The sequence below is a fragment of the Corvus cornix genome, chromosome 24, assembly GCF_000738735.6.
Source record: "Corvus cornix cornix isolate S_Up_H32 chromosome 24, ASM73873v5, whole genome shotgun sequence".
Lineage (NCBI taxonomy): Eukaryota > Metazoa > Chordata > Aves > Passeriformes > Corvidae > Corvus > Corvus cornix.
In genome coordinates, this window is record NC_046353.1 from 4,876,045 (window position 1) to 4,901,417 (window position 25,373).

General features: G+C 52.6%; 1 protein-coding gene across 1 annotated transcript; it reads left to right on the plus strand.

Moving 5' to 3' along the window:
• Nucleotides 1-8,391: 8,391 nt before the first annotated feature.
• Nucleotides 8,392-24,434, plus strand: ADAMTS8 (ADAM metallopeptidase with thrombospondin type 1 motif 8). Its single transcript, XM_039564958.1, has 9 exons — nucleotides 8,392-9,000; nucleotides 16,297-16,536; nucleotides 16,783-16,915; nucleotides 17,774-17,941; nucleotides 18,140-18,438; nucleotides 18,541-18,724; nucleotides 19,038-19,210; nucleotides 19,328-19,503; nucleotides 20,922-24,434. Exons 1-9 carry the CDS (start codon nucleotides 8,407-8,409, stop codon nucleotides 21,652-21,654), a joined length of 2,700 nt encoding a protein of 899 aa, XP_039420892.1. The 5' UTR covers nucleotides 8,392-8,406; the 3' UTR covers nucleotides 21,655-24,434.
• The last annotated feature ends 939 nt before the right edge of the window (nucleotides 24,435-25,373 follow it).

Here is a 25,373-nt window from a genome sequence, read left to right on the forward strand (position 1 = left end):
GGATGGGGGTTTGAGATGGGGCGGTATAGGGGGTGGGATGAGATGGGGTGAGATGGATGGGATTGAGGAGTGGGATAGGATTGTGTGGGATGGAACGGGATGCGAGGGGTTGGAACAGTATGGAACAAGGGGTGGGGTGGGGTGGGATGGAATGAGGTGGGGTGGGGGACTGGGGTGAGATTCAGTTGAGGAAATAGGATAGGGTGGGATGGGATGGGGTGAGGTGAGATGGGGTGGGATAAGGGGTGGGATGGGACGGGCTGAGGTGGGATGTGAGGGGTGGGACAGGGTAGGGTTGGGGTGTTGGATGGGATGGAGTGGGAGGAGACCCTCTTCACTTTCATTCCTGCAGCAAAGAGGGAAACTCTGCAGCCCCCCAGGGATGCTCCCACCTGCCAGGCTCCCTCCTGCCACTCTCCAGTTTTTCTGGATCCTGCTCTAAGCAAAGTGATGGAGCTCTGTGACCCCGCGGGGAGGGGGCCTCTGGTTACAGGAGGGGTGTGCAGGGAAGATAAAAGGTCATAGAATCATTGAGTCATGGAATAGTTTGGGTTGGAAGGGACCTTTAAAGGTCAGCTATTCCAGCCCTCCATGCTCTGCTCTGTGCTGGTATTTTGGACAGTTCAGTGGAGAGGGGAACCCGCTATTTGGCAGCTGAGGGCTTAGTTCCCTGATTTATTCAGGAAGATGAATGTTTTTCACAGCCATGGGGTGTCTAGCACTGAGATCTGGGCTCTGTCCCTCCATGCACCTCCAGACCCAATGAAACACTGCCCCAACAATTCCTGCATTCACACTGGGGGGATCCCTCTTCTCCCGAGCAAACCAGCTTCCAGTGCACGGGGCTCCAGCTGGGGGGCAAAGGTGATCTCTGCTTCTGAGGTGGAGCTCGGCCTCCCTTCATCCCTGACCACCAAAGACAGCACTCCATAAGTGTCAGCACCTGCAGTATCCTCTCCTGACAGACAGCAGGACACCCTGTATGGAGTACGTGGGAATTCCCCATGCCCACCAAACACGGGGATCGCCAGAACAGGCTGTGGAGGGCGCTGGGGCAGTTAATGCTCTTGGGAGGTAGAAAGATCTCACTGTGGATGGGATTTTGGGGGCCAGAACAGCCGAAAGGAGAGCAGTGAAGGATCCTCAGCAACAACCTGTAGCTGAGGAACAGATTTATCAGCACCGAGAAGCACCACGGTTTGGTTTAGTGAGAAAATGAAGGCCTCTCATGGACAAGCTGGCTTTGATGTGATTTCAGAAAAGATTGGAATCCTTTGAAATCCAAGCACAGCTGAAGAATGTGTGCACTTATGAAACAGAATTGCCTAAGGCACAGAGCCCACAGCCCACAGCCCTCAGCCCTCAGCCCACAGCCCACAGCCCGGCTCATTTTGCTGTCAGTGCGTCCCCGTGCTGTGGTTTGCTCAGTCGTGTGCCTTGCAGCTGAACTTGTGACCCCAAAAACCAACTGACTGCACTGGGCTGATGGAATCAGGGATTTTGTCTGCTGGCCAAAGTGCAGCGTGCCCAGGGGTGTTGGTAGTGGGCAGCACAGGGAGTGGAGGAGTGACGGAAAGAGGGACTTGAGCATCTTGAGGTGCCAGGAGGGAACTTCTCCTTCCCATGCCCTTGCTCCGCTCAGCAGGATGAGTTTCTCCAAAAACCACAGCAGCATCCAGCGTGCCACAGGTCCCAGAGCTGCCACCAGCTGCCTCAGCCTAGAGGTCATCAAGCCAGAGTTAGTCACTGCTGCCCCAGGAGCTCCAGCCCCTCCATCTGGGAACTCTCATCAAGAGGATGAGTCAAACCGAACTGGCAAGAACTTTATCTTCAGCCTGGAAAACATCTGATTGCCTCCTGATGGGGAAAGGCAGGCAGCAAATGCGAGTGGTTTGGCTGTGCCTGGGCTGAGAGCCGCTGCACCCGCCAGGCACAGGACTCGCCGTGTCCCATGATGCTGACAGTGTGCCAGCATCCCCGGGCTGGAAGCTCAGCGATGGATCAGCCGACTGCTCTGTCCCAGCCTCCCCAGTCCTCGCTCTGAACAGCTGGGAATCACCCACCCCAAGGCAGGTTGCTTTGTTTGCCAACCAAACCACCTGCATTGCCCACGGGGAGCAGGAAAGCTGCGGAGTACCAGGAGCACACATTGGTCACCTTTCCAGGCAGCTCCAGGAATGTTTCAGGGCGCTCCATAAAAGAAGGAGGAACACTCTTTTCTAGTTTTCCCCTTGCTCAAGGATGTGGTTTTTCTCTCTGGGGACGAACCAGCAGTTGCTTGCTCCCCACACCTGCAGGCAGGAGCTGGTCCGAGGTAACACCTTGGTGTCACTCCACGTCTTTCCAGGTGCTTGGGGCTGAGCCTGGCGGCTCCTCACCCCCTGCAGTTTGTCTGGATTGGATGGAAATGGGATGAACATGTGTGACTTGAAGGAGAGCACAGGAAAGCAGGGAATGGAGATGGAAGATGCCTTTGGAACTTTCTGGGCAGCTACAGATAATGCAATCTATTAAGGTGTATAAGGGGAATTCTGTTTCTACTTTGATTTTTGTCCGGAAACCACTTTAAGGTAAAGCCTATCTCACTCAGGCTTAATCCACTGCTCACTCTGATCTTGAAATATCAGTGTGAGCTGGTCTGCAGCGTGGATTGTCTTTCTCCCACCCTCCTCTTGCTTCATCCCAAGCATCTCCAGGAAGCAACAAGTTACTTTGTGTCTTTTATTCATCGCTGTGATGCAAATTTTTTCATTTTAAAATACAAACCAGAAAAAAATAACCACCTCAAACCTCACATATCTCTTGGATGTTCCAGTTCACCAAATAAATAGTTTTAAATAGACCATCTGAGAATTTTAGGCCAAAGATAGAGTGGAAAGGTGGTTAAGGCAGGGAAAACTGGCACTCAAGGCCTTTACTTGACTTTGGCTAAAGCGTTGGCATATCAGAGGCTTGGGCTCTCACCCAAAAGTTCAAGCTGTGCTCTCCCAGCTCCCCATGACCTGGGCAGGAAGGAAGACTGTCTCCAGGGATTGAGGGTGAGTCAAAGGGCATTGTTAGTCAGTTTTCCAGGAAAGAAAGGCTCGGAGAAAAAAAATCCAGCTGGGTTTGGTCAGGTCATTGAGGGTAAGATACGCAAGGAACCTGAGCATGTGGAGGACTCAGTGACCTAAAACCTGCCCCGCCCTTGGGCCAGGAAGATGCTGGATTTAATTAGCTTTATCCTGACTGGATGATAGGACAGGAGATGGGCAGGGTGCTCCTGCTGGGGTTTCCCACACTCTCCTGCACAACAGGGATGGTGGGAGAGGAGGATCTTTGCATTCAAGGTCTTCAAGCACATATCTGTGTGTCCCGCAACAAAAATCAAACCAGCCTGCTCCCCCTGTGCACAGGAGAAGGATCCCTGTGCCTCATCCATCCCTGCTGCCTTCCCACATGGTCCTGACACATAATGTCACCTCTGGAGTCTGGCAGGGCTTCCATATGGGAATATCATGGTATGCTGAAAAAAAAACCCAACAGAACTCTTGGTTTTGCCTGATTTCCAGCTGGTATTGCAGGTCCTGGGGTTGCTGAGAGTTCATTCCCTCTGAAAGCATCTCAAATCCCCCCTCTCTTCACTGCCCTTGGTATTTAAGGCTTTCTCCTGTTTGAGGAAGAGGGACACAGGTTTTTCCAGGGTGGTTTGAAACAGAACGTGGAAATTTAGAAGAGCCAGATGAGAGTCCCACACATCCCCAAACCCGGTATCACGTGTTTCTTATCACCTTCAGCTGGAGATTTATGACCCAGGACTGCCAGCACTGTATTGCTCCCACCTGAGGCAGGGCCCATCCTTGATTAATTCCCTTTAGGGGATGCCTGTGTCAGGAGCACCGACACCAAAGGTGCACAAAGCCACCGAGCTTTCACGGGGGTGAGGCTGCAGGTCGGGGTGAGCCTGAGGGGTCGTTAAAATGATGAACATCTGGAATAAAGCTGGGCTGATGGAGATTCCAGCTCTGGAGGGTGCTTGTCACTCAGGAAAACCATTATAAAGTTCATTCGTTTTCATCAACCCATAAACCATGAGAGAGTGGGACAGAGAGGAGGGGAGATTTTCTTTATTATTATAATTATTATTTGTAGAAAAGGGTATTTTCATTCTAACACCCCATATTTGTTTAGAGAATTTAGGGGCTGCTCCGTAGGAAAAGCAGCCCTGCAGCAGGCTTGGAGGGGTTTGGAGGGTTTTAACCCCAGATCAGACACAGCTGTGGAGTTTCAGGAAGGACCAGACAATCCCTGGAGGATCTTCTCACTGTCCTGCTGGTCTCAGGACACCTTGGAAGCCCCAAGATCCAGACAGGAAGTAGAGAATGTTGGAAATAGGATTTAGCCCTTGATTTTGGAAAGCCATAAACCTGCTTCCCTTACGCCGGGAGCTCCAAACCCACCCTGAGGCAAGGCTGCCCTCTGGTGCCACGTCCTTGCTCTGTAAATCCCGGTATGAAATTGAATGAAGGCAACGGATCAAAATGCAAATAAAAATAGAGAATAAATATGGAAAATAGAGAAAATTATAGGGGAAAAAAAATCTAAAGATTGTTTAGAAATTAGAAGTGGAATCCTTACAAATCACATCAAATCAAATTAAACCATCAAATCACAGCGTGGCTCTGGATGTCCCCAGCATCAAGGGCACCGAATGTATCAGAGGCAGCATCATCAGCTGATAAACCGAGACCCAGCCCGGATGTCCCTGCCCTTCCCTGACTCCTAAAAATCTTCCTTTCCCAAGCTTAGGGGGAATTAACCAGGAGAATTAGCCCAGCATCAGCCTCACAGCAGCCAGCCCTCTGGTGCTGCTGATAAATCAGCGCCAGGGATGAGCTGCTGCACAGTGGGGGCGTTCAAATACAGCACCAAGGGGAAGAAAAACTTTTTTTTATGGGGTACTCAGGGTTTTGAGGCACCAAACCCTAAATCACCGCCACTTTTAAGGCAGGAGGGCCCTCTCGTGGCTGTGGCCATGGGGGCAGGGGAGGGCAAGGCAGTGACTACTGATTCAGCTGGCACATTTTGCTGCTTAATTCATTCCCTGGCTCCAAATCGACCCCAGATCTCCCCTTTCCTCAGAGGAACAACCATTTCCCTGACTCCCCCTTACCAACCCTCACAGCCAGGATGGTTTCACTGAAGGTAACTTGGCAGGACACAGGCCAGGACTCTGATTTAAAGCCCAGCTGCGTTTCTGGGAGAGATTTCCGCCCACCTGATTGCTCTAAATTAAAACTATTGGAAATATTCCTTCTGCTATCAGGTGCGGTTTGAGCTGGCTGTCCCTTCCCTCTCACTTTCCCAGCAGACTTCCAGGGATGGATTTAGGGTTTCCCACCGCAGCATAGGGCAGCACTGACATCTAGTGGTCTCATTTCTGGGGCTTGGCGCTGCTTCTTTAGCAGCTCAAATAATTGTCCCAAGCATTTTCTCTGGGCTGGGGGCAGAAGGGAATAACTAAAACTCAGCCTGGAGCTGCAAATTTGGACGTTGAACCCATTTGCAAAGCAAAGAGGGGACAGCAAAGCACCCCAGGCTTCCCCGAAACGGGGCGATCCTGCTGCTGCAGAGCAGGAACAGCCAACGCAACCTGGGGCTCGTCCTGGTAGCCAAAAATCCCTGGGGAGCTGGGTGCGGGGCAGGAGCAGCCCTTCGGGAAGGGGGCAGGAGGGCCCTGCCCGCTGCCTGGCTCTGCAGGGCTGGGGACACGCACAGGGGAGCGGGGCAGACGTTTCCAAGCTGCTTGATCAAAAGGGTCTCTAAATCACAGTGACTGGGGAGTTAATGGCTTTCACATGCTCCGGCAGCCCCTGGAAATGAGAGCGGAGGGCGAGCTTTGGTGACGGCGCATCCCGCGAGGGGTTAAGAAGCAAGAACCCCCAAAAAAGTCTCGAGGTGCTTCATCCTTCGCTGGGAGGAGGTGCAGAGGGGCAGCCAGGTGAGGTTTTGTTCTTTCCCAGCGCGTCTTTGGGCTGGTTTGAAACGAGCCCGGCGAGGCTACGAGGAATTCCAGCTACTGTTTGCAGAGCGAGCCGCTAATGAAAACCAGCGGTGCCTCCAAGCTAAGATGCAAGCACGTCCTCCCAGATCAAAGATGCAGCTCCGGGAGCGGAAAGCCGGGAATAAATTACATCCTGTTGCCTGCAGCCTCACCTGTCCTAGTTCAGAGCAGGGGCACCGCCTCCCTGCCTGCCCTCCTGCGGGAAGGCAAAGCCCGGGGAGATGTTGGCACCTTCAGTGGGGTTTGGGCTTGGAGGAGGCAGAGTCAGGGCTCACTTTTGGCTTCCTGTCCTGGCTCTGCGCTTTCCTGCTGGTATTGAAACACCAACTGTCCCCAGCCAAACGAAGCTGTAGAGGGAGGAAAACCCACCCAAGTCAGTGGAAAGCAGCAGCTCCAGCTGCAGACGGAGCTCCCTGCCAGGAGAGGAGGGGGCTGCTGAGGACACCCGCCAAGGCTCAGGGTGTTGAAGGACCACCTTAGGTATGGAGACGTGGCCCAGACCAAGCTACGCTGTACCTGGGCTTGCTTTCCTCCCTCCCTGCAGTTTTCTGTCCACTCAACATCTGGATTGGATGTGTCCCCTTCCACAACTGTATCGCTGTCCACCACAAGCATCCAAAATTATTTTTAATTATTATTTCCTCCTCTTCTATGGTCGCAAACCCCACACTTTACAAAGGAGTAACCAGAGCCCTGGCCCCAGGGCAGCTGCTGTGTGTTTACTGTAGAGGTAAGGATGTGGCTTTTAAGTGGAGATAATAATAGAGAGGGAGATGTAAATACATCCTGGAGTAAAGGGAGAGCAGCCTCTCACCCCGTGCCTCGTTACTCAGCACTGGCTGGACTCTGGCTTCCCAGGAATCCTGAGGTGCCAGATGCTGCTTTGCTCATTCCGTCCTTTTTAAGATTAGGCTGAGGTGTGGAGGAGCCGGTCCTTGGGCCGGCGCTCACAGCGAGGTTAAAGGAGCACAGCCGAAGTCCTGAGCGAGTGCTACTCCCTGTAGAAGGTTTAGACAATCAGGGCATGGAGCAGGATAGAATCCACCACCCCCAGACTGCAGCAAGGACGTCCCAGGATGTTCCAGTGCTGCACAAAGGACGCTCCAGAGGCCAGGAATTTCATGAACTAATGGAGAAGGAGGGCTTAAGAGGAAAGAAGGAGTAATATATACGTAGTGATTTCCCTTTCTCCGTGACAGCTGGTTGTTCCCTGCTTCTGAGTGGGTTCCCAGCCAGGGACAGAATGTTTCTGCCCATCTCCTGGTGTTTGCCACGCTGAGCACACAGCAGCTACCTGGATTTACAGCCTGAGACTTTTATATTGCTGCAGGATTTTCCCTCACTGCAAGGGAATTCAGTTGGGAATTCGAATTCAGTCTGAAACGGGGTGAATGAAGGGTTTGTAAATGAAGTCACACAACACACACAGAGAAACAAACAAAAAAAAAAAGAGCAACAGGAGGAGCTGGCTGCATTGTATTATTCTCATAGGTATTTTCCACAAGTCTGATTTAGCCCGTTGTCTTATTCCAGCTGGAGGAAACCCCATGTGGATCCAGCTGTTGGTTCAGAGCATGGAAACTCCTTGTACGTGTGTCCTGTTGGAGTTTTCCCTGGGGCCCAAAGCCCTCTCTGTCCCTGGCTAAGGGAAGGACATGGGAACCTCCCGAGGCACCTTCTGAAACGAGATGCTCTCCAGCTGGCACGGGCCGGGTGCTTTCCAGCTGGGAAGGGATGCTGAGAATCAGCCTTCTGGAGTAAATCCTTCCATGGTGGTGGAGGGGAAGTGTGCCAGCCCCTGTCCCAGGGGCAGGACCCCCTGAGCCTGGGTAGGACCAGACCCGTGCGGGCAGCGCTGGGGCTGAAGAAGGGGTTAATACAGGGAGAGCAACAGGCTGGAGTTGACACTTGGAGGCAGGCGGGGCTGCCGGCGCCTGATTGGCCTCAAATCCTATCCAAAAGTGGGTTGGGGTTTTTCGGTTTTTTTCCTTTTTTTTTTTTTTTTTCTTTTTTTTTTTTTTTCCTTCTCTGCTTCTCCATCTTCTTTTTTTTTTTCTTTTTTTTTCCCTGGGTTTTTTTTTTTTTGGGGGGGGGGAGTTGGATTTTTTTTTGGTCGTGGTTTTTTTCCCTTTTTTTTTTTTTCGGCTGCGTTCTCTCTCTCTCTCTCTCTCTCTCTCTCTCTCTTTCACTTCTCCTCCTCCCCCAGGCTCCGGCTGGCAGGGGAGGGGAGTGGGGAGAACAGCGAGAGATCAAAAATAAACCTCTTATGTCAAAGCCGGGGGGAGAAAGTATAAATACAGCGGGCTCGGCGGCCGGCGCGGAGGCTGCGGGGGAGAGCCCGGGGGGTGCGGGGCCGTGCCGGGATGGGGCGGCGGGTGCTGCTGGGCGGCCGGGCCCCCCTCCACCTGCTGCTGCTGTGCCACGCGTGGGCGCTGCCGCCGCCGCCCCCGCGGGACGCGCAGCCGGTGCTGCCCGCCCGCCTGCCCGCGCCGTCGGGGCAGCTGGCCCTGCGCCTGGCCGCCTTCGGCCGCGCCGTCGTCCTCCGCCTCCGCCCCGACAACGCGTTCCTGGCCCCCCGCCTCCGCCTCCAGCGCCTGGGGGGCCGCCGCCCGCCGCCGCCGCCGCGCCGGGGCTGCTTCTACGCGGGCGCCGTCGAGGGGAGCCCCGACGCCCCCGCCGTGCTCAGCAGCTGCGGCGGCGGCGGCCTCAGCGCCGCTTTCCTGCTGGACGGGGCGGCCTACGAGCTGCAGCCGCTCGGGCTCGCCGCGCCCGGGCCGCCCTGGAGGCGGCTGCACCGGCTGCGGCGCCGGGCGGCCCCGCCGGGAGCGCGTCCCGCCGGCAGCGGCAGCGCGGAGCCGCTCGCCAGGGCCAAGCGGTTCGTCTCGCAGGCGCGGTACGTGGAGACGCTGCTGGTGGCTGACGCGTCCATGGTGCGGTTCTACGGGGAGGACGTGGAGGTAAGGGCTGGCGGGGTCTGCCGTCCCCCCTGCCCGCATCCTTCTGTCCTCGCTTGCGCCTGTCCTGTTTGCAGCTCTTTCGTCCCCACAGCCTCTGCATCCTTCCGTCCCTTGCTGTCCCCATCCCAGCCGCCTCTCCGCCTCCCCCCATCTTCACTCCTGCGTTCCCGCTGCGTCTCTATCGCCTTCATCCCCCCATCCTCCGTCCTCCCTACGCATGCATCCCTTCATCCCCTTCATCCCGCTGTCTCCTGTCCCCATCCCCGTTGCCTCTCCTCCCCCAGCCCTGCTGCCTCTCCGTCCCCTCCTGTCCTCCCGCTTGCCTGCCCGCTGCCGGGTCCCCCCTCGCCCTCCCCGTCCCCCCAGCCCCGGGACACCAGGGACAACTTTGAGCGGGCGAGGGGCGGGGCGGGGGGACCTTGGTGCCCACCTTCCCTTGCTGTGTAGGGGCTGTAAGTCCCCGGGCAAAGGCTGCAGTGTTGATCTGTGGGGTTCAGTCAGTGTTTGGGGACCCTTTCCCAGACCCAGCATCCATCCCGGCGAGCCTGTTTCTGCACACACCGGGCACTGTGATGTCCCATCAGCCTGGTGTCCGCAAAGGTGGGGAACAGAGCGGGTTAATGCCCTTCCTGCTACAAGGAAAGAGCCGCGCTGCAAAGCAATGGGCTGAACTCCCTTCCGGGTGGGAGCCGGGGCCAGATAGTAAATAAACCAGGGGCTGAGTAATGCGCAGTCCCGCTCCTGAGCCACCTGTTAGCAGCTGAGCAGATGGATGAACAGCTCTTTCCCTCAGCCACCAGCGCCGGGAATTCTCACCCTCCTTAAACACTCTGTCTGCGGAGACCCTGCCCCGAGCAGGCTTTGGGGAGACCCCAGGAGCAGAGACCGTGGTGCCTCAGCCCCCACACCCATCTCCAGGGCTCGTGATGTGCCTCATTCATCAGCACCAGGTCATTTTTCATGCCTCTGGCAAAGCCAGCTCCCCGCCCCTACCCTGCAGGGATGGGTGGTTCAGGTCCAAATTCAGGTTTGCACCCTGGGAAATGCTCTGCGGTCTTTGCAAGGGATAACTGTGCACTGAAACTGCTCATTCTCTGTTGCTTGGGCTCGGGGCTGGGAAAAGAGTTCTTGAAGCCGGAGCTCAAGAGCAGGGAGCAGCTGAAACCAGGGGCTGCACTTTGGCAGCCTGGCTTTGCCACTTCTACTGACTTTATCCTTCCCCCAGGGGCTTCTCCGCTCCTAACAAAGCAGTGTTTTAATGCCAGCCCTGCTCAGGCCAGGCTGGACCTTGGGAAATGCTAAACCTTGGGGCTCCAGCTGATTTCAGCTGCTCAGCATCACTCTGGTTTTGCCCCTTGCTTTGTTTTGCTGCCAAGGCAGGTTGCCAGAAGCAGATAGCAGAGGGTCAGTGAATGAGGGGTGATACCCTGAGTGCTCACAGCACTCAGAAAAGAGTTTGAAGTGGAGTAAGCTGGATTTTTAAGCAACAGACATATAAATGGTGGTGGGAATTACCCTCCCTATAGTGTGAAGTTGGTCTCTGATTCCCCAGGAGGACAAGAAAAATAGTACAGTGAACCTTCTGCACCCAGCTGGGCACCAGATGGTTTTAAAGCAAGACCCAAGGGTCTCTAAATTGCTAGAAATCAGGTGATGTATTTGGGTTGGGGAAATCCTGATAATGCCCAGCCTGAGCTGGGGGAAAAGGAACAACCCTGTGGGTAAATCTGTGAAGGCAGCAGGAGAGGAAACGGCACCTACACATAACCAAGGGGCTGGAGCACTGGCAGCCTGCCCTGGTTTGGCTGTTCCAGCCCTGGGCTGGATGATGCTGCCTGGTTGGTTCCCATTTTACCATCATTTCCTTGGCCCCAAGAGCAGTATCTTTGCATCAGCTCTCAGGGATGGGAGGGAAACCTTTAAAGATCTTGTTTTGGATGAATAGAGCAACAGCATGTTAAAATATTTGGGAGAAAACTTCCACCAGCTCTGGTGTAGCAGCTGAAAACAACCAAAAAGCCACCTGCTGTGTTTCTGTGTCTTTTGTTCTCTGGAACAAAAATGCAGGGAGCAGCATAGCCATCGTGCTTCTCCCTAAATACCTTTTTTGTGGGTTGAAAAAAGCAGTGGCAAGTGCTGGTGAGATCTTAGAGAGCTGACTAGGGAAGATGCCCAGGGAGTAGAAATGTTGAGTCAGAACAAACCACATTTATATAATGACTTTTCTTCCCGTAACCACACTTTAATTACCAAATATTTAGTAAAGGTCACCAGCATTGTTTGTATTCCCAGTTATTTTCTTGCATAAGTTGTAACAGCTCGAGCAGAAGAGTCACCCTAAGATGCGCTCAAGCGTTGTGAGTTATAATCAATGCCATGCTCTTGGTGGGAAAATGCTGTTAGTGATTTATTTCTAATCAATTTGAGCCTTATAGCTCAGCTGGTGCCCTAATTTAGGTAATAAGAGCTTATTCTACCTTCATCAATACTTTTGTGTAAACCAGGAGGGAATGGTGAAGGGAGAGCAGAACTAGACCTGAAATTTGGGGGTTTAATCATTGTTTGGGCTTGATGATTGCAGGGGATGGGGTATTGGGGGAGCATTAGCAGCAGGACAGTGCTGGGCAATAAATCCTGTGAGGATGGAGCAGGATTCAACCTGCAGTGACTGGGAAGAGCCTTCCTACAGGGATGGGAGCAAGGCTCCAGGCTGGACACACGAGTTTTTGCATTTTTCTTGCAGAGGATCCCAAATGCTTGAAAACAAAGGGACTGTGAGCATCACTCACAGAATTAAGTGGGGGTTTGAGTAGGGGGAGCTGAGGCAGGAGATGGGGCTGATTCTGCTGCTGTGCAGAAGGGCCGAGCACCTGCAGCTGGGGCTGCACTTGCAAGGATGCTCTGCATGGCTCAGGAACATTTGCCAAGACACCTAAAGCACCAGGCGGTTCCAAAACCCAGCTGCAGCATCCCCAGCCAGTTGGCAGCCAAACGGGATTCCTGTGGTGGGATTTCTCCAGTCTCTTGGGTGCAGATGAGACGCATTTCCAGGCTTTCCTCCGCAAGCACGATGGCTGTGATCCCCTTTCCCTTCTCCTCTTGCAAGTGAGGAATCTGCCGTTCCTGATTCCAGGGGCTGGTAATGACTGAGGACCACAGCAGAATCAGATCAGTCTGGAAAAGCTGGGATTCCTTGCTGACTTCTGTGTTTTTTCCAGGCAGATGTACAAGGTTTTAGGAGTGCTGTTGCAAACCCTTCCCTCTAAGACCAGACAGGTGCTGGAGTGCAGGGCACGGGGCATTGCCGGGGTCCTGCTGCCGGCTCTCCCACACCCAGATCGACTGGAGGTAAATCCAAAGCCACCCTGGAGCCCCCGTCCCCTCATGTCCGGCTCTTAGGCTTGCTTTAGGGTATTTTGCAGCGTGAGTGGGTATATTTGCTTAATCCCTTGACAAAAGAAGCCAGCCCCTCCTAAACCCATCCCAGAGGCAACTGGAGTGGGATTAAAGGGGATCTTTGCAAAGAGGGACCTGCAAGGATGATGCTGCCATCCGCCAGCTTTTCTTCTGGGATTTGTCCTCTGAGTGTGACCCTGAGCCTGCATCCACTTCGGGGCAGGGGGCTGGAGGACCAGGGAGCCTCCCTAAATATTCCTCTGGCTGGTGCACTTGCCTGACGCCAGGACATTCAACAGCTGCTGCATTTCAGGGCTTCGGAATGAACTGTGCAGCCTGAAGGGAGCTGGCTCCCACTGAAGCGACTCCCAAACTGTAGCACTCCTGCTCTGGGATGCTCTCAGGATGGGGTTTTACTCCATCTTCATCGGTGCCTCTGGGGAGGTGGGGGCAGTCTGGGTGTGCCTCAGTTTCCCCTGCCTTGAACACGGGTGATTGCTGCTTTTGTGGTTCAGCCCCAAATACCCGGCAAAGAGAAAGGGGGGGAAAATCATGTGGCAGACGGAACAGGGATGGACAGAGAGCCAGGAAGGCAGGAGGGCAGGCAGGCTGGCAAGGTATTCCACTCTCCCCAGGCTTGCCCCCCATTTCCCTCGGCTGCCTCCCACATTTTTGCAAGGGAATTCTTGCCCCGGGCTTGAAACCACAGGAGTAGCTGGCAGGGCAGCCAGCAGCCCCTGGGCACCCAAGCCAGGGGTGAGCTCACAGATGGTGCTTTGGGGGAAAAGGACAGCCTGGGATGTTTTTACTAGTTGATTTTTAAAAGCTGGACAGTCCTTGCGTCTGACCCTGGGTTTGCTGCCTTCCATGTGTCCGCGCTCCAGAATCTCAGCATTTCTGTCTTCTTTTCCCTCCTCTGCAGAAATGTTGGCTTCTAGGGAGAAAGCAGGGGAAAAAGCCCAACCAAATCCAACCAATAATTGGATCCTACAATTCCTACAGCCCCAGGCTGGGCTGAACATTGCTCCCCACACGTTGGGGGAGCATGTTGGAGGGAGGCGAGTTGTGCTGGGGTGTTCTGTGGGTGCTCCCTGCTATCCTTCTGTTCTGGGTGGGTCCAGCAATGTTAAACCATTCTGTGCATACCACAGTAACAGTGTCTGGGGAAGAGCAGTTTCACCCATCAAAATAATAATTAAAAATAAACCCCAGCGTTTGGGGATCTTTGCAGCCTTCAGCTTCTGAGTGGTTCCCATGAAAGGGAATGTAAGCAGAGACTTTGCAAGAGCCTGTATCAGAAACCTAAATCCTTCAGTGTTACGAGGGTAAAGACAACCACTTCAGTTCCCCTTGCTCTGATTCGTATTTATTTTTCCTGTCCCTCTGCCTGTGCAGTTTGCTGCTGGAAGGCTCCTGGCAGGCAGTGTCTGGCTCAGGGCAGGGCTCTCCCAGACACAGGGATGCTGAGGCGGGAGGGATATCGGGGCTGCTGTAGTGCAGGTGTGTCAGGCAAAAGTCATCCCTCCTCATTTTTAGGGGGAAGTGGGTGGAATTTGATATTGAGAGCAGAGGGAGCCCAGGACTGCAGCTGGGGGGAAAAGGGGCGCGAGGTTTGTGGGGGCATCACCCTCCATAGTGCCTTGGCATAAATGCAGTGCATGGGGCAGAGAAGGGATACTGCACGACCCTCTCTGGCTCACACTGGCGTCCTCTCCCCCTAGAGCAGGTGAGAGGCCAACTTTCCAGCTGTGTTTACCAGACATCCTGCCAGATCTCCCAGGATGCTGGTTGGAAACGGCAGCAAAACTCCTTGTGCCTGCAGTGCCTGGCAGGAATGCAGAAACCAGTCTGTTTGCAGCCTTGGGCTCCCCAAACCCAACCCAAAATCCTGCCCTGCACCTGATCCCAATACCCACATCCTCAGCCTCAGTGCTGGGAAGGAAACCCCGGAGAAGGCAGCATTCCCTCCCGAGTGCATGGTCAAGCCAGAGCCTGTTTGCAAAGGCAGAAGGAGGATGGGACCAGCAGGACTCAGCCCATCCACAGCCAGTTGTTGGCCAGAAGTGCTCAGCTGGCCTCTCCCGAGCCCTGAGGATCCTGTAATTTGCGTTTGGCCATGGCTTCAAGCCCGTGGCCAAGCCGAGGCAGTGCAGGTGGATTGCTGCTCTCCCCAGAGCAGTCAGGGTCCATCTGAAACCCAACCAACTCCTGCACGGGCCAGGGATGGGTATAAATAGATACCAGATGGTGGAACAAGTGAATTTGACCTTTTAATCTTCACTAAATAGCTGTTTGTTTGGTTTGCTTTCCATCTTCCCTTTCCACACACAGGGAAGGTGGACAGATGTTTTCCAAGTCCCTCTGTTCCTGCTGCTGAAAGAGGTTTTTGGCTGGATGTACCCCTGAGGATGTGAGGGTTGGTGTCCTGGGGGATTTGTGGTATGAACTGAGATCTCCCAGGTCAAATCTACTGTTACGGACAGAACCCTCTAATGGGTCAGAAAAGGATGCGGCTGGATTCGTTCCCTTGGAAATGACGGGTGATCCCATGATGGGCAGCTCCAGTGCAGAGCATCCTTCTAGATCTTCAGGGGTGTAATTTTAGGAAGGCTTTGTGATATTTTTAGCGAGGTTCCCAATGGACTTTCCCCACAGGGTGAACAATTCCCTCAGGTTTCATGGAGCAAACACTTGTGGGGGTCTCGCCTGGATTTCTTGCCTCTGTGGTGACTTCTCCATGACATGAGTTGCATGCTCCGGGCTGGGATGTGAGTCACGGCGTAGAGATCTGGCCAGTCTAAATAAACCAGTCTATTCACTGCTCCCATCAGCCTTGCTGGGGCCTGCCCTTGGATAATGAGCCGGGGAGGACTTGGGACATGTCTTGTTGAAACAAAACATCTGTTTACATGGAGCTGCCGGTGGTGGGATAAAATGTGGCAGAATAATTTAAAATAGCCACAAGTGCCCTGGGCAAGTGGCTCTCAGTGCAGCAAATATGCTGTATCTCCCTCACCATCTCCCTCATTTGCTAAGGAAACAGCATTTTGTGTCTCAGAAAATGGCATTGTCCTGGCAGTCCTGTGATGGATGGGCACACAGAGTCAGCTTTGCTCAGGAAATGTATTTTGGGTGAAACTTGGCTGTCGGAGAGGGCTCCCATCGAGTCCTTCCAGTTTAATTAGGCTCTGAATTGAGACCGCAGGGTGTAATTTGTCTGGGGAGGAGAGAAGCCACTTTCTCTTTCCCAATACTATATTGTGTAATAGCTGCATTTTTTTCTCCTGACTCCGGGCCGTGAGGATGCCAAGAAGAGGAGGAATTCTGATGCTCCGATAAGATGTTTACATCAGCCTAAACATTGCTGGCGCTTTTGACATATGAAGTAATCCCTGCTCATCGCCGAGCAGGGGATGCTGCCGGGCAAAGACTTGGCTGTCAAAGTGTTTTAGTCCCAGTTTGTCGCCAAGGATGTCGGATTCAAACCCTGTGACCAGCACAGGCAGAAGTTTTACTGGGTGGTTTTGCACCAGCAAGATGTGTGTGAGCAAGATGAGGCTCCTGCCCTGGGGCAGTGAGGGCAGGGTTAATGCTTTGGGAATATGCACAGAACTCTCCAGAATGCTGAGGTTTTCCCCAAGGAATTTCTTCCAGAGGGATTTCTAGGTGCAAAGGCTCCATGGGAGGGGAGACACAGCGTTTGGAGAAGGGGATGCAGGGCTTGTCCACCAGCACAAGGTAAAGCATCACTTACAGGAAAGGCAGTGCTGACTCCATCAGCCCATGGTCTAGATGTCATGGGCTTCATAAACGAGGCTGATTCCTTCTTTTCAATCAAAAAAAATTGCCCCGTAGCAGAGGTTTTACCCAGGCTCTGCCTGGCCATCTCTTCCCCCACAGAACCATGTCCTGACCCTGATGTCCATGGCAGCTCGCATCTACAAGCACCCCAGCCTGAGGAACTCCATCAACCTGGTGGTGGTGAAGGTGCTGGTGGTGGAGGAGGCAGCGGCGGGGCCGGAGGTGTCCGACAATGGGGGGCTCACCCTGCGCAACTTCTGCAGCTGGCAGCAAAGGTTCAACCCCCCGAGCGACCGGCACCCAGAGCACTACGACACTGCCATCCTCCTCACCAGACAGGTCAGCATCCCTGGGGAATGCTCCAGGGTGGAAAGGAAAGGGGTCAAAGCATCCATGGAGGGAGAGAGGGGGGTTGGCCACGGAGGTCGATGCCCTGCCGTGCAAAGAATGGAGCTTGCAGCAAAGCAGCTGGGGGGGTGGTTTCCTTTGGGGTGCAGACCAGTGGTGGGCTGCCCACAGAGATGTTGGGACTGAATTTGGGACACCCTTCCCCTGCTGACCGCTCCCCCTGCCCGGCACAAACAGGATTTCTGCGGACACCAGAGCTGCGACACGCTGGGAGTGGCGGATATCGGCACCATGTGCGACCGCAACAAGAGCTGCTCCGTGATCGAGGACGAGGGCCTGCAGGCAGCCTACACCCTGGCTCATGAACTGGGTAACACGTCCCTTCCCAAGGGGAAGTCTGCTTCTTCCAACCTGCTGCTGGGAGGGGTTGTGGCACAGCCCAGCACCAGCATCTCTTGTCTGGGGACCACCCACTAAGCCGTGGGGAGCTTCTGGCACTGATAAAAGCTGGTTTGCACCAGCAGAAACACTGAGAAGTGCCCAAATTGTTGTAAATTGGTGCATTTGCACCAATTCATGAAGAATTTCTTCACTGGAAGGGTTGTCAAGTATTGGAAGGGGCTGCCCAGGGAGGTGGTGGAGTTCCCACCCCCGGAGCTGTTCAAGAAATGCCTGGACGTGGCACTCAGTGCTCTGGTGTGGTTGACAAGGTGGGGATTGGTCACAGGTTGGACTTGAGGATTTTGGAGGTCTTTTCCAACCTTAATGATTCTATGACTTACCTGCTGTGATGAGTTCAGGCATGGGATCAAGCACGTCTCTCCCTTGGTTTGCCATTCCTGCACCGACTAATTTTTGCCCAGAGAAGCTGTGGCTGCCACATCCATGGGAACATTCAAGGTCAGGTTGGACGGGGCATGGAGCACCCTGGGATAGTGGAAGGTGTCCCTGTCCTTGGCAGGGGGTGGAACAAGATGAGCTTTAATTCCCTTTTGTCCCAAAGCATTCCGAGTTTCTACAAGTTTGGGCTGCTTTGCCCTGCACACAGCAGGCTGTACCACTGAGACAGAGAAAGCGGCTTTTTATTCCTTCTGATTTATGGAAGGAAAAAGCTTTTGCAGAAGTAGGAGCTGCCTGATACCTTACAGATGCTCCCACGCACCATCTGCTGAGGAGCAGCAGCTGGGCTGGGGAGCTCAGCTCTGCCATGCTCTCTGCTCCCTCCCAGGCCACGTGCTCAGCATGCCCCACGACGACTCCAAGAACTGCGAGCGGCTCTTCGGGCCCCTTGGCGAGCACCACGTGATGGCCGCGCTCTTCGTCCACTTGAACAAGACCCAGCCCTGGTCTCCTTGCAGCGCCATGTACCTCACCGAGTTCCTGGACGGAGGGCATGGTAAGGCTCAGTCAGCTACCTCATCACTCAAAACAACCTTTTCCTTAATTGCTCCGGTTCTTTGCAATGTCTGGAGGGGTGTGTGGGGTGAAGGGGGAATCAAACCAGACCGTGGACAGAGGGGTGCCTGTTTGGTGCAGTCAGTGGCATCAAGCCCTGATAGATCCACCTCCAGCCTAACTCTTGAACTTTGCCCAGGTGACTGCTTGCTGGATGCCCCAGCCCAGCCCATCTCCCTGCCTGCCGAGCTGCCCGGCCAAAGAGCCCTGTACAGCCTGGACCAGCAATGCCAGCAGATCTTTGGCAAGGACTTCCAGCACTGCCCCAACACCACGGAGGAGGACATTTGCACCCAGCTGTGGTGCAGGACCGGCAGCGGGGAGCCCCTCTGCCACACCAAGAATGGCAGCTTGCCCTGGGCCGATGGAACCCCCTGCAAAGCCGAGGGGCTGTGCTGGGACGGGCGCTGTGTGCAGCAGGATGCCCTGAAACCCCAGGTAATGGGGGCGCTGGGGGATGGTGGGAATGCTCTGGGAGGGAGCAGCTGGGGCTGGACAGGCTCAGAGGTGGATTTAGCAGCTTCTCCTGGCCTCTTGCAGCCAGCGGTGAACGGCGGCTGGGGCCCGTGGAGCGCCTGGGGCCCCTGCTCCCGGAGCTGTGGGGGAGGCATCCAGTTCTCCCACCGCCACTGCGACAGCCCCAAGCCCCGGCACGGCGGCAGCTACTGTGAGGGCCAGAGAACCAAGTACCAGTCCTGCCACACCGAAGAGTGCCCGCTGGATGGTAAGGATGACAATTCCCAACTGCACGCTCAGCTCCCACTCCTGCTCCTCCAGAACGCATTACAGGGATTGCTCTGCTCATCCTTGAATATTCATATCTGGGGGGAGCAACAGCTTCCTGCTGGGGGCTGTGACCTTCTCTGGCTGATGGAAGGCGTGTGAGATCCCTCCTTCATGACATTCCTCCTCTGCTTGCACGCTCACCCTGTGTACCCGCTATCCTTAGCTCACTCCCACATCTCTGTGATGGCTAAGGGCAGCAGCTCCTTCCAGCTTCCCGTGGATTTTGGGCCATGTTTCACCTTTCCTTTCAGGGAAAAGCTTTCGGGAGCAGCAGTGTGAGAAGTACAACAGCTACAACTTCACGGATCTGGAAGGGAATCACTTGGAGTGGGTTCCTAAGTATGCAGGAGTGTCCCCCCGAGACCGATGCAAACTCTTCTGCCGAGCCCGAGGGAGGAGCGAATTCAAAGTCTTTGAGGCCAAAGTAAGATTCCTGGTGATGGGAATCACCACAGTAAGATCCCTGGTGATGGGAATCACTCCTGTTTACCCCATTTCAGAACTCATCCTCTCATTACTCCTCTGCATCCCCCTTTCCCAGGTGGTCGATGGGACGCTGTGTGGCCCAGAGACCCTCTCCATCTGCGTCCACGGGCAGTGCATCAAGGCTGGCTGTGATCACGTCATTGGGTCCTCCAAGAAGCTGGACAAGTGCGGGGTGTGCGGTGGCAATGGCTCCACTTGCAGGAAAATATCCGGCTCGCTCAACAGATCCAAGTGAGGCGCCAGGGAGAAGGTTCTGCAGGGATGGGCTGTGGGAGAAAAACCAGCATCCTCTCTCATTCCCCTTTTTCTATGGCTGAAGTTCTAGGCTTGGAATATATAAGGATCCAAGCCAGCATCCTCAGCCGGCTGGCACCGCAAGAGCCTGGGCTCCTCCCCAGACTCCGGGGCTTAAGCTCAGTTTATTTCGGGGCAGAATTATACAAGCCAAGTAGAGCTTATTTCCTAAAATAATAACTGATGTGACGGGCTCGGTACACCACCACAAATAAATCTGCTGCCCCAACAAGTTTACAAAACACGTTTCACCCCCGTGCAGTGAGTTGGACGCATATTCAAGGGCTGACGTGTGATGTAAATATTGAATAACTTTTCCCTGGGCTCGGGGGTGAATTTGAATCCTGGGACAAGGGCACTGAGGCAGCCACTTCCCTCACCCAACATCTCCGTGGCTTTGCCAAAGAGCAGAGTTTAAGGCTTTTGTTGGGAAACCATAACAAAAGCCCAACCGTCCAATTCCATGCAGCGAGGTGACTCACACAGTCAAATTAGATTTCCTAAAAGCTTTCCTTCCAGGGAACAGCTGAAACGGGGCTTCCACTCTCCTGTGAGTTGTTTGTGGTTGACTAAAGGGAGATTAGCGTAGGAGCTACAGCCAAGAAGAGATCCCATTAAGATCAGAGTGAGGGAGGCCAGGGTGACGGAGGACAGAGTTTGACTCAAAGACTTTTTTCCAAAATACTCTGAACCTAATTACTGACCGCAGCATCCACCATGGGGATCCATGGAAAACGATCCTGCTGGCCCCACAGTGTGAGTCACAGTGCTGAGGGCTCAAGTGAAACCTTCCGCGTGCTGTCCTGGGAGCTGTGGTGCTCCAGGGATGGGCCTTGGCTGGCTCTGCAGGAAGATGTTTCCCTGGCATGGGAATGCCCTCTGTATCCTCCAATGGGATTACGTCTGCATTGTAGTGGTGGCTGCAAAACCCTTCAAAAAGTGGGTTGAGGGTGCAGAGACTGCCTCCTATTCTGTTGTTCTATATCTGTATCCGTATCTATAGCTACCTCTGTATAATTTCCATATTATCTGTCAGTAGACGATGTCATCCTTCAGCATCACCTGTGGCAGGCTTGCAGTCCCAAACACTTCACCATCTCCAAACATAGGGAGTGAGGGGGCTTTCCCACCTAGGCTGGTAATCACAGGGCTGTTCATTTGATTGCATCGCTCATTTTCATATGGAAATCAGTGAAATCTTCCAGCTGAGCTCTCATCTAGAACATCTGCAATATTTCTGGCTCTTGAGCACTCGGGGTTACAGAGAGATGGCTTCAGAGCCAGGATCCCAAGTGCTGTTCCCGACACGGGTTAGTAAGCCTTGAAAAATAACCGTGTCCCTTTTTCGTGTGCAGATATGGCTACAATGACATTGTCACCATCCCCGCCGGAGCCACCAACATCGACATCAAACAGCGCAGCCACCGAGGCATCCGGCACGATGGGAATTACCTGGCCCTGAAGACCCTGGAGGGCAAGTACCTGCTGAATGGAGACTTTGCCATCTCAGCCATGGAGCAGGACATCCTCATTAAAGGGACAATCCTGAAATACAGCGGCTCCATGACGACTCTGGAGAGGCTGCAGAGCTTCCGACAGCTCCCAGAGCCCCTGACCGTCCAGCTGCTGACAATTGCCAGTGAGGTCTTCCCACCAAAAGTCAAGTACACCTTCTTCATCCCCAAGGACGTCCCTTTCAGCAAGCAGAAAGGCAAAGAGAAGAAGTCAGTCAACGTCATCCGACCAATGCTGACCTCCCAGTGGGTCCTGGGTGACTGGTCTGAGTGCTCCAAGACGTGTGGCTCCGGCTGGCAGCGGCGGACGGTGGATTGCCGGGATGTGGAGGGTCAAACCTCCTCAGCCTGCAACAGATCCCTCAAGCCTGAGGACATCAAGCCCTGTGGAGACATGCCCTGCCCTCTCTGGCGCCTGGGTCCCTGGTCCCCGTGCTCCCAAACGTGCGGGGAGGGCGTGCGGACGCGCAACGCCTCTTGCATTGACTACGCTGGTAAAATCACTGCCCCGGAGAAATGCAGCTCGCCAGGGCCACCGCTGGCCACCACGGCCTGCGTGCTGCGTCAGTGCTGAGCCCTGCCGGGGTGCTCAGAGTCAAGGGTGCCACGGGCTTCCACCACCCTGGGGCGGGACAGCGAGGGTGCCGTGGGCTTGCTCGCCAGATAAATAACCACTTTCCAGTGGTTCATCCCCACCGCATCGATGTCTACCTCAGAGGGGAGAATAACGGCGGCAAAACAGGGAGGAATCACTTCTTTTCCTTTCTTTCTTCCTTTTCTTTCTGGCTGGCTGCTCGCAGGCAAGTTGTAACTTAAAGGGAAAAATAAGCGTATCCGTAGGGTGTTTCCGAAGAGCTGTTGTTGAATGTGGTTGCAGGTTCCTTTTGTAAGGTTTGCTGGGGTTTGGCACTGGAGAAAATGTGGAGCCTGGTTTTGCCGTCGCCCCATCCCAGCTGCAGGTCAAGGAGGTCCGGGGTGGGTGTCTGCTGATAAAACTGGGATCCCTTCACAAAAGGCATGGAATGGGTTGCCATCCCCTCCCTGCAGCAGCGTGGGTGTTCTTGAGCATGAGGAGTGTTTTATCAGCTGTGGGTTTAACTTGGGAGATGAATTGCTCGTGTGGATGGGAGAAGGAATAAGCTGAGGGCCAGATCCTAGTATGAATTGGGCAGGAGGACAGGTGAGAGGTGGTCCTGGTGGTTTCTGCTGGATTTATAATCTACAAGGTGACAAATCTCTATCTCCAAACACCCCTAGCATCTGCAGTTATTCCTAGAGCTGTTACCCCACACCTCTGTTTCCCCAGCTATAAAACCAAGGCTTAATTACACCTGATCTGTCTTACAGGGCCACTGTGAGGATTAATTAATTCCTAATTCTGCAGTGCTCTGACTGTGAAATGCGTATTGGGATGCCCTCTGGAGCAGGCACTCTGGTGTGCCAGCGTTTCCTTTCCCATCCTTGGCTTTCAGTCCCCTGTGGGCTCATTTTTTCAGCTCTGCTCTAATTTTGGAGATAATTCAATAGCCTGGCTTGCAGCAGGGATGAGCCCAGGATCTGTAGATCATGCCAGAGGTGACCAGTGCTGCTGTTCACCTCTGCTTTCCTGGGATATGTGAAGATGCTCAGATCTGGTGCCAGCTCCAGCCTTGCTTAAGCAATTCTCAGTCCAAAACCAAGCCTGGCAAGGCTGGAGCTGCTCTTTCCCAGTGGGAAGCAGCCACATCCCTCTCACCAGCCCAGCTGCTGCCTGGCCCCAGCACAGATGGCTGTTCAGACCCTGAACTTTGCCCTTTCCGAAGCAATCTCTGGCCATGTGCTGGCAGCAGCCAGTGCCTGGGGAGCTGGGATGGAATTTGGAAAGGTTTTGCTATTGCTGGATGAGCAATTCAGTATCTCCATGCTCCTCTCTCATACCCTGCATTGGCTTCCTTCTTGGCAGCAAAATGTTGAATTTCCAGTGGGATCTGCCTTTTTCTTATAGGAAGGGGAGGAGGGCTGGAATTTTTGATGTTTCAGATTCCCCATTCACATTTATGGAGCGAATCCTTTTCCTTGTCCCTTTTGCATGAGCGAGCCAAGCTCGTGTGAGACCCTTTACTCGCTGTCCAGACAGGTTTGGAATGGGATGGTGGGGTGAGCTGCTCTATTGAAGACAGAAACCCTACTATTTACCTGAAAACATGAAATATTCCTGTTCCGTCTCCCATACATGATTCTATCAAAACCACGGGAGCTACAGCCCAGGATTGAGGGTATTAAGGGCTTGGCTCATTTATTTTTTTTAGGAAAGGGAGGAAAAAACCAAAGGCCAGCTGCAGCGTTTGGATGCAGAGCTGTTTGGGCTGTGGTACAGACCTACCTTTGGGCAATGTTCTGCATCTGCTAATTAATCTCCAGGAATTTAAGTTCTAACAAATAGCTGGATGCTAAAGTCATGTAGCCTTGCAGGGTTATTTTCTTTTTCCCCTCTGAGTCTGGCAGGGTTTTAACTCAAAGCCAGCATGTGTTTCCTCTCCAGTGTCACCACCAGCATTTAGGATGGGTCAGGAATATCAGTCTGAGACAGTGCCAAGGAAAACGTCTGTATTTATCACACAGGAGTCGTGCACGCCAAGGGGCTTTTCCAGTTTTTTTATAATCACTGTGCAGCTGCTTAGCTGGAGCTTCCTAGATGTAAAGACTCCTTGTTGAGGGCAAATCCTGCTGCTTTTCCAGCAAGGAAGAAGGTGGGGGATCCCCCTGGGATGGGGGGAACCAGAGGCAGTGATGCTCTGTTGAGGTGTGGGGTCTGAGTGATGCCAAGTGGAATTCCTGCCCCAGGCTTCTGTAAAAACAAGTAGCCTTTATGCTGATTTAAGTCTAAGAGGTTATATATTAGGCTATATATATGTATATATATATGTATGTTTCCCTTCAGTGAAGGATTGTAGCAATGTACTGAGCCTCTTGTGTTAGGTATTTATTATAAATTTCTGTTTGGTTTTGTACAGTAGTGGTCTGGAAAGGGGAAAAAAAAGAAGGAAAAAAGAGATTTAAAAAGACTGTGTTTTAACATGCTGCTCCCACATCCCCTCTCTGAAAGCTGCAGTGAGGTCGGAGAAGGGATGTCCTTGCTCATTGTTTATCCACTCTGGTATCTGACTGGTGTTTCCCTCCTCCCGGGTGTACCAACCAAGCTGTGCAAGCATAACAAATCCGGCCAAAATTAAGCTTTGGAATTCATCTTGAGGAGAGGGGGAAAAATACAATTTTCTGATTTTTAGCCTCTTGTTTGTATTTGTTTTTAATTTTGAAAACAGTCTGTTTGTGGCTCTGCCTTTACCCATTCAATAAAGGATTTCCTGCCTTTTATCTCTCTGCATTTGTCTTTATTTGCACTTTCCTCAGGATTATTATTATCTCCATCCCAGAGAGATTTTAAATCTCTCTTTTCTGTATCTTATTGATAATAAATGGCTCATTCAGTTTTAAGAAGCTGAACTGAAATACTACATGAGAAAATAGACAGAATCCATGGAGCCAAAATGATTCTGCAGAAATTTTGAATCAAGTCTGTTTTGCAGATGCCTTATGAGCACCTACCTCCTTTCTATATATATACAGTATATCTAGCTATGCATATTATATACTTATATCATTATAGAATTATATGGGTCTATGATAATATATATTATCTATTATATAATATATTATTAGATCTATTATATAGATATAAGAGCTATAATAATATAGCTATATATAATATATATTATATATGTATAATATACATATTATACACATAGTATCATAGAACTCTAATTTTATTATGTATCTATATTTACATCATATATTAGATATATATAAATTATATTATCATAGAACCCTATTATTCTATGATGATATATTTTTATATATGTCATATATATATTATATATACATAATACATACATACACACATTGTCATAGACTTTTATAACTATTACAATATGTAATAATTATAATTAATAGTCATATTCTGTATAATGTATCTATATATACAGAATGTGTATTATATATACATTATATATATTATATAGACATAACACAGACACAGTATATCTATATATACATACAGAATATAAATCTGTTCCTACGTATCGATAATTCTGCTGTTGACTAGGAGGACAGACAGCCTAAACAGGACTTAACCAGAGGGGATTCTGACTCCTTCACTTAACTGTGTAATAACCACAGGCAGTGGGAATTCGGTGCTGTCTCCCTAGATGTGCTGTAGTTCTCTGAAACACAGGAGGGCTAAATTTGCTATATGGC

Excerpts from the sequence above, each read along its gene's own strand:
- ADAMTS8 (XM_039564958.1), top strand. The coding sequence starts at position 8,407 with ATGGGGCGGCGGGTGCTGCTGGGCGGCCGGGCCCCCCTCCACCTGCTG. Across the intron at positions 18,439-18,540 it reads AGGATGCCCTGAAACCCCAG|CCAGCGGTGAACGGCGGCTG; the intron begins GTAATGGGGGCG and ends GGCCTCTTGCAG. Across the intron at positions 19,504-20,921 it reads GGCTCGCTCAACAGATCCAA|ATATGGCTACAATGACATTG; the intron begins GTGAGGCGCCAG and ends TTTCGTGTGCAG.